General features: G+C 39.5%; 2 protein-coding genes across 2 annotated transcripts in view; one reads left to right on the plus strand and one right to left on the minus strand.

Annotated features, from left to right (window-relative positions):
- LOC139550599 (gamma-1-syntrophin-like) overlaps window positions 1-2,333 on the minus strand; it is a 37,125-nt gene extending 34,792 nt beyond the window's left edge. Inside the window, exon 1 of the mRNA XM_071361582.1 lies at window positions 1,516-2,333. The gene's annotated coding sequence lies outside the window, so the exon portion shown is untranslated. The remainder of the gene's footprint in view (window positions 1-1,515) is intronic.
- A 2,715-nt stretch (window positions 2,334-5,048) lies between these two features.
- On the plus strand, window positions 5,049-7,930 carry LOC139550604 (zinc finger protein SNAI2-like). The gene is made up of 3 exons (XM_071361598.1): window positions 5,049-5,294; window positions 5,592-6,113; window positions 6,731-7,930. The coding sequence occupies exons 1-3, from the start codon at window positions 5,216-5,218 to the stop codon at window positions 6,910-6,912; spliced, it is 783 nt and encodes a 260-aa protein (XP_071217699.1). The 5' UTR covers window positions 5,049-5,215; the 3' UTR covers window positions 6,913-7,930.
- Window positions 7,931-8,141: the final 211 nt, after the last annotated feature.

Here is an 8,141-nt window from a genome sequence, read left to right on the forward strand (position 1 = left end):
TAAAATCAATGGTGACATCCCTGGGCAGTTTCCTTCCTGTCCTGCAGCTCAGTTCAGAAGGACAACTGTATATTTGATGTGTCTGGGTGGTTTAATACATAATCCACAGTATAATTATTAACTTGACCATGCTTAAAGAGATATTCAGTGTCTGATTTGTTATTATTACCTATCTACCAATCACTGCCCTTCTTTATAAGGCTTTTGAAAAGCTCCCAGGTCTTTGTAGTTGAATCTGTGCTTGAAATTTAACACTTGACTGAGGGACCTGACATATGTTGTATGTATGGGGGACAGAGGAAGGGGTAGTCATTTAAAAAAATTATGTCAATCCCTATTATTTCACACAGATTGAGTCCATGTAACTTATTATGTGATTTGTTAAGCCAAATTTGACTCCTGAACTAATTTAGGCTTGCAACAACTATATTATAGTTATTTAATTGTTATTAATTTGTAAATATTTGGAGAATGTTCTTTTCACTTTGACATTATGGAGTTTTTTTGTGTAGATAAATGACCAAAAAAATCACAATTAAATATATTTCAATCCCACTTTGAAACAACAAAATGTGAAAGCAATCTGAAGGGTGTGAATACTTCTGATACCCACTGTATCTGACCCCTCAAGTTATTAAGTTGACTTGCCCTAGTTATTAAGTTGACTTGCCCTGTCTTTATCAAACTGTTACTACTGTAAGAAGAGTGGAAATTGTATATATCTATTCTATAATAGATCAGATATATTCCAAAGGGCTATTCAGGTAAATCTAGATAACATCCTAAAAAGTATTAAAACCAGAATGCAGACTATAGTTGGGTTGCCATGGGACTGGTCATATTATGCCCAGCTGGTTTGATTGCATGCATTCCACATTATTAGGTGCAGAAGACTAACAACCAGCAGGCTATAACCACGTAGAACATTGGAATGGTATTAATACCAACAATAAATTCACTGTAACAGCAGCATTCCCTCATCTACCAGTCTATTTAAAACTGACAATGTCGATATGGGCAGTGTATAGCCTCTATACTTCAACCTTGCTTTACATCATTGTGGACAGAAAGAGGACTGACACCGCACTTAGCTGGGGGAACTGCGGGTGCCTATACATTTGGACACGTCGGAGCCTCGGAGGCAATATGAAGGTCTACTTACTGCATGCTGAAACCTGAAGTAATTGCATATTTTACACTTAATAGGTCCTTTATCATAATCTGAATGAACTGTTCCCCATTGTGCATTACGCAATGTGAGAGCCAATGATGATGTATTGTTAGTCTACTTATTAGATATTAGATGATGGATCATGAGAGTATTATACTGAAATGAACCTATATAGTAGCGATAGGCTACAAATGGCGTATGAATAAAAGTGAACGTTTTTCGAGGTATCATAGGCTACACGATAGCCCACTACTGTGAATAACCATCATTATCTTACATGTAAATTGCATTGTAGGCTATTATACAATATACAAATTAGTGGTTGACTAGAATGTCTAGCTTACCTGATTTTCTGGTAACAGGTGTGATGTAATATTGGATCCAGTCGGCTCCTCACATCAATCTGTCCTGAAATGTGTTCATTTATTCAGTGATGGCTACAGATTCAAAAGAATCTCTGCAAAATCTCAACGTATCCTGGCACCGTCGCCCACGATATCCAATACACTGAGGCAATGTGCAAAAACCGTTAAACATCCCACACTTACACGAAAAACGTGTCTTTTTCCATATTTCTCATGCAGAAACAAGACACGGCATCCTTTTCGTCGACAGTAATTTCCAGCATGGCATGGAATACTGTTTCACATGTTTCCTTACTGTGCGCTCTGGTGCCAAAATGACTGGCTGAAAATCACATGCGATTTGTTGCAACTCACGTCAATCGCCTCATTTATTCGTTTAGGATACTCGCGGAGCTCTCGCGGATACTCCCGATGTGAAATTACTTTCAGTGTTGAATAAGAGCATCTACTATGTACATAGCCTAAGATACATCCAACCAAAGGTATCCGGTGCAAGGAGCGCTTTTAAAGGAAATGATCGGCGAGCACTGCGGTATGGTTTTGTTGAATGGGACCCGGGGCTGCTATCAGCCTGCAGTGAAGGCGAATGAATGCAAAAGCAGATTCAAATGAACCGGTTCCAACATCTTTTTCTTCAAAACTGTGATTTTTAAAGTAGTCTATTGTGCAATATATTAGCTTGGAATACATATCAATAACATGTATTCCTAACCCGTTATCAGGGCTAGATATGGTCTCCCTCTCAGTTATGCCTGTAGGCTATTCAGGATTCAGTGTGTATCTCACAGCAGATCAGGAAACTCACTTGGAGCTCCTCAATACATTGACAGCTGTTTTCAGTGCCTCGAGATCCTCTACCCTGCAGCCCTTATTGCGTAAGCAACTGTGCAGGTTTTCCAGTTGCAGGTGTCATGCAATCAGAGCTATCTAGGCTGTAGCCATATAGATTACAGCCCAATATGTAGGCCTAGATGATTGCAATAGTGTCTCTGTTTTGTTCTGCACAACACACTGCCCCAAAGTCTAACACTTTGCATGAAGTTGATATTATACCTGTGTAATAATGGTGTTATTACATGGTAATAAAATTGTGTTGTTACATAAATCTTGCACTCACCTTTGTAAGTGTATTGCGTTACCATGTAATTGCATTCAGCTTTGTAAGTGTATTGCATTGCCATTCTAATTATCAGTTTTATACACACTTGATATAAAGTGCAACCAATTTGAGGATCATAGACCTGAGAGTTAAAATGGCCCTTATAAAACAGTCATGTGAATGTGAACGCTATTATTTTATGCTCCACATAGCAAGCCATTCTAGTCATGATGTCATCTCACAGGTAAACACTTGATCCTCTTTTCACAAATGAGTTCTTGTCATTTCAGGTGATTTTCAAAATGATTGTTGATAATATTTATAGAAAATGTAATCAACTTATCACTTTTCTGCCCTGAACATGACCTGATTAGATTGAAGAGGATGCACACCAATATGCTTTAGCATCACATCCCCCTACAGTACAACCTGTGTGTAATGTAACCAGTGTGAAATGGCTAGCTAGTTAGTGGGGTGCGTGCTAATAGTGTTTCAATTGGTGACATCACTCGCTCTGAGACCTTGCCCCGCAAGGGCCGTGGCTTTTGTGGAGTGATGGGTAACGATGCTTCGTGGGAGGTAATTGTTGATATGTGCAGAGGGTCCCTGGTTCGAGCCCAGGTAGGGGCGAGGAGAGGGACGGAAGCAATACTGTTACATTGGTGCCGTGACCCGGATCACTGGTTGCTGTGGAAAAGCAGGAGGTCAAAAGGGGGTTGAGTGTAACCGTTGTGAAATGGCTAGCTAGTTAGCGTGGTGCGCACTAATAGCGTTTCAGTCGGTGACGTCACTCGCTCTGAGACCTTGAAGTAGTTGTTCCCCTTGCTCTGCATGGGCTGCGGCTTTTGTGGAGCGATGGGTAACGGTGCTTCTTGGGAGGCAGTTGTCGATGTGTGCAGAGGGTCCCTGGTTCATGCCCAGGTAGGGGCGAGGAGAGGGACGGAAGCAATACTGTTACAGTAACACCTGTATATTGGGTATCCATGTTGATGTATATGTGGAAACCTGCAGTTTTGACTTGTGATTTCTCAATAAAGCTTTGTTTTAAGTGCAGAATAGTTCATCCAAAATCTCAGTTTACCTTTGTGAAACATTGTTGCTTTCTTACCTTGTAAAAAGTAGGCAAGTTTACTTTGTGTTTTAGTTGTTGTTGTCGTTTTTTATTTATAAAAAACGATATATCAGAAAGTACAACATAACACGCACCAACATTCAACATGCAAAAATACAAACATAAATAAACATATGGAGCCGCACATCCATTTACAGTGTGTTGTCAGACAAATGTTGTTCAAGACAGCTTCATCCAACATGCTGGAACATTAGGTCGGTGACCACATCGATCAAATATTGAGCCATCCAACTAATTATGTACAGATAACCCCTCCTCCCCTCTATAATTTAGCCAGTAACAAAGGGAAATTATTTGTCTCCAAATAGGTTTTGAAGATAATATAACCAGTTCACAATTAACTTTAAGTTAGCACCACAATAAGATTTTAAAAATCGGATGAATTTGCCAGTCTTAATTCCTATGCTAACTATTAATATTCCTCCTTTGTTTTATTATTTTTGCCAAATAAAGCCATTGCCAAGAGTTAACTGGACACAAGGGGGCGTAGGGTGATACGTTCCCTTCCCCTTCTCAGCCTCAGCTCAGCAGACTTGGAAGAGGTAAATGTGATTATGCTGTTGAGATTGACCTTGAAAACCAACTGTAGTTAGATTTACATTTTAAGGAAGAATACCTTATTGGATTATTGGAAAGGAAATGTATGACTTTCTGCCTGCATACACACCGACGTCAGAGGACGCCTCCCTGAGGACAATCACATTCAATGACAATGTGAACAGAGTTTGTTTCCACCTTTTACTGCATGTATTTAGCTACATGCCATTATTGTATTGGGGAAATGGGAAACATATATTTTATAGGCCTAAATAAATAGAAAATCAAACGTGTGTATGCTGTAGCACATAGGGATCAATATAATGTAATACCATGCAGATGTGTTTTTACAATTCTATCCCTTATTAAATTGAATGAGTCCTCCATGTCATTGCACCGTCTATTCATTTTCATGCCTTCTGAGCTATGCAACACACAACGCTCATTACCAACAATCTGCACATTCCGATGATTGCACTGGTATGCATCCTTAGATCAGAGCTGTGCTTAGCTACACACCCAAACACCACCACCACCACCACCACTAGTCCACAAACCTCCCCACTCCACACACAAAAACACCTGTTTAGTGTTTAGCAAGAGGGTGGGTCTTGACTCCACCCATTACAAATGTACGTGTAAAAAAAATTTTTTTAATTGGTTTGAAGACCCCTGCTATGTAAATTAATTTTGTGAGACTCCTCCCATGCACCTGATAGGGAGTATTTACAGCTCTTTACTGCTGCCTGCTGTACTGTTACAACAGCGCTCTCTGCACTACACGATGACACTTCACTGGACTATGCAATAAGGATTTCCGTCTCTGCAGTGATTTGTCGCGCCCTGAGGGGACCGTTATATTTACGAAAAAAGTTTTATACCACATTTCCAGTCCCATTTATTTTTCCAAGATGCCACGCTCGTTTCTTGTCAAGAAACATTTCAACTCATCTAAGAAGCCAAATTATAGCGAGCTGGAAAGCCCTATAGGTAAGCAACAACCTTTTCTAAATGAATCGCTCAACAGATACATGGATTACACTGACATGCTACAAAGTTTACAAATTGACTGCGGTCAGGCTATTATGCTGATATGTCGTTTCATTGTATCTCTATGTCAAAGTTAGTGTTACTTTGTAACTTTCTAATCCGTGCAATTCAGTGAGGCGATGTTATTCAGCTCTTTTTGAAGGAAATTATAAATTGACATATATAGGCTTATTATTACTGTGAGATAAAATTACTTTTAATCACCTAAATGAATGTTGTCTTTATTTCCATTTTCAGTATTTATTTCACCGTATCTCTACAAGGGCCTTCCATTGCCTGTCATCCCTCAACCGGAGATCCTTAGCTCCGTGGTTTACAACCCTATCACGGTATGGACTACGAGCAGCTTGCCGTTATCTCCGCTTTCAAGTGACCTGTCTCCCATCTCTGGATACCCCTCATCGCTCTCTGACACCTCATCCAAAGACCACAGCGGCTCTGAGAGTCCCAGGAGCGATGAAGACGAGCGGATGCTTACCAAACTAACAGACCCTCATGGAGTGGAGGCAGAGAAATTCCAATGTAGTTTGTGTAAAAAGTCCTATTCTACTTATTCTGGACTGCTGAAGCATAAGCAACTGCACTGTGACGCTCAGACGAGGAAATCATTCAGTTGTAAATACTGCGAAAAGGAGTACGTCAGTCTTGGAGCGCTAAAAATGCACATCAGAACTCACACTTTGCCTTGTGTCTGTAAAATATGTGGCAAAGCTTTCTCAAGACCGTGGTTGCTTCAGGGACACATCAGAACGCACACTGGTGAGTGACTAAAGATTTGGAGTGCCATACTGTATTGTAGCCTATACTTGGAAATATTGAAGATAGCTGCTTGGTGGGCTATTCCAATTTAGGATAACTGTGCAATTTATGGGATATATTATTTATGATAATGGGTTTTAACAGACTGTAAATGTATTTATCATATACATATTGCAAAGTGCATTGCAATGCTGAAATTCCCTATATGCCTGTCAAAACAGATATGTGATAAGTGGTAACTCATGTTAAAGAAGTGGTTTTCACACCACTTTACAAGACTTGGGACATGCTTGTGTTGTTCCATGTTCTGGTTCATACTCTTCACTAAGTAGCCTAAAAGATTCCTACTCCTATGTCAAGCCATATCTCATGCTTGACATAAAGTCAGGGAAGAAGGAATTTGGCTTTCCTCTAGTGATTCCTAACTTTTACAGTGCACTTTAAGAGTAACTGTATAAGTCCATGCTCTAGTTAAATTATTACAGTTGATTATGGAGCAAATAGTTCATACAGTATTAGGCCTATGTCAGTTTAGTGGAGTGGATAGCTGTGTTTGTTTTGTATATCTTATCTGCCTGTGAATACTGACACATTTCTTCTCCTTTCCCCTCTGACAGGAGAGAAGCCCTTCTCCTGCCCCCATTGCAGTAGGGCTTTTGCGGACAGGTCCAACCTCAGGGCACACCTACAAACCCATTCGGATGTGAAAAAATACCAATGCAAGAACTGTTCCAAAACTTTTTCCAGAATGTCTCTTCTGCACAAGCATGAGGAATCTGGTTGTTGTGTAGTACATTGAGACTGCTGGGCTGGGATACAGTGCCACCGCCAGAGACCTCTGGTACTTTTCAGTCCTCAATAACTGTTCAGGGGATATTACATACTGAGGCTTTGTTTCCAAATATGCAAGACTTTCTTTGACTGACTGCCTGAATGACAATCCATTTAATACCAGTGTAAAAACAAATACTCTCTGTCATGTGCTTTTCATTTTAAGCAGTTTTTTTTTCTCCTATTGCAATGTTGTGCAGTGTTGAACTATACAGTATGTTAGTTATACCATGTGCCATTCTGTCTGTACATTTCATGTACTTTTGGGCAGGGGCGCAACTTTGGTTTTAGAAGTGGGGGGACATAATTATATATATTTTTTTTATCCAGTCGGATAAACACTCCAAGCAGTCTACCCGACCGCTTGGAGGAGTCTGTATGGTCCATAAGCACACCGTTGCCTCGTTTGGTATCACATTCCAATGATAAAACTGGGGGGGGTCAAAAATGCATGTCCCCCGTCCCCAGGGAAGTTGCGCCCATGCATTTGGGAAGTGGAGAGATATGAAATAATGTGCCTTCTCAAAGATTTTGATGTTCTGACCAATCTCTCTTAGAGGATATGTTTCTGCTTATGTCATATTCTTTTTGTTTTCTTAAGAAACCACATAGTTATTCCAAGTGGACATGGTGTATGGAAACAAACGATAGAGACAGAGCAGTGCACAACCAATGAAATATTAGAAGCCATCATAACTTAGGGAACAAGTGCAAAGATGTATTTTTAGGGTGAAAGTATTACAATTCCTGCACAATCATGACACAGCAACTGTTTTGCTCAAGATAGCAATACTTTTATCAAGTGCCTCACTTCGCCTTGGCAATTATGTAGTTTTTCTAAAAAAATATGTTGCATTTATATTTTTATATATTTGAATGTAAGTGTGAATAAGATTATTGTATTTTTGACAGTGTGAATTGTGATACTGAATGAATGATTTGATTATTTTTAAGATGCTTTTTAAAATAAAGGTTCATGAAATGTTTGTAATGCTTGATTTTCTTTTTCTGTGCAAGGACTGTGAATAGTTTGTTATCAGGGATCCATCATGGCATGGTGCCATGCACTTGCTGGATATTCACTGGATATTCACTATATCCATGCACTTGCTGGATATAAAATGTCTTCTTAATTTAACTTTATGAGATTATTAATCAAAGAAATATACTAAATCACATGTATCACATCATGTACGA

Source organism: Salvelinus alpinus, chromosome 23 (assembly GCF_045679555.1).
Source record: "Salvelinus alpinus chromosome 23, SLU_Salpinus.1, whole genome shotgun sequence".
Classification (NCBI taxonomy): domain Eukaryota; kingdom Metazoa; phylum Chordata; class Actinopteri; order Salmoniformes; family Salmonidae; genus Salvelinus; species Salvelinus alpinus.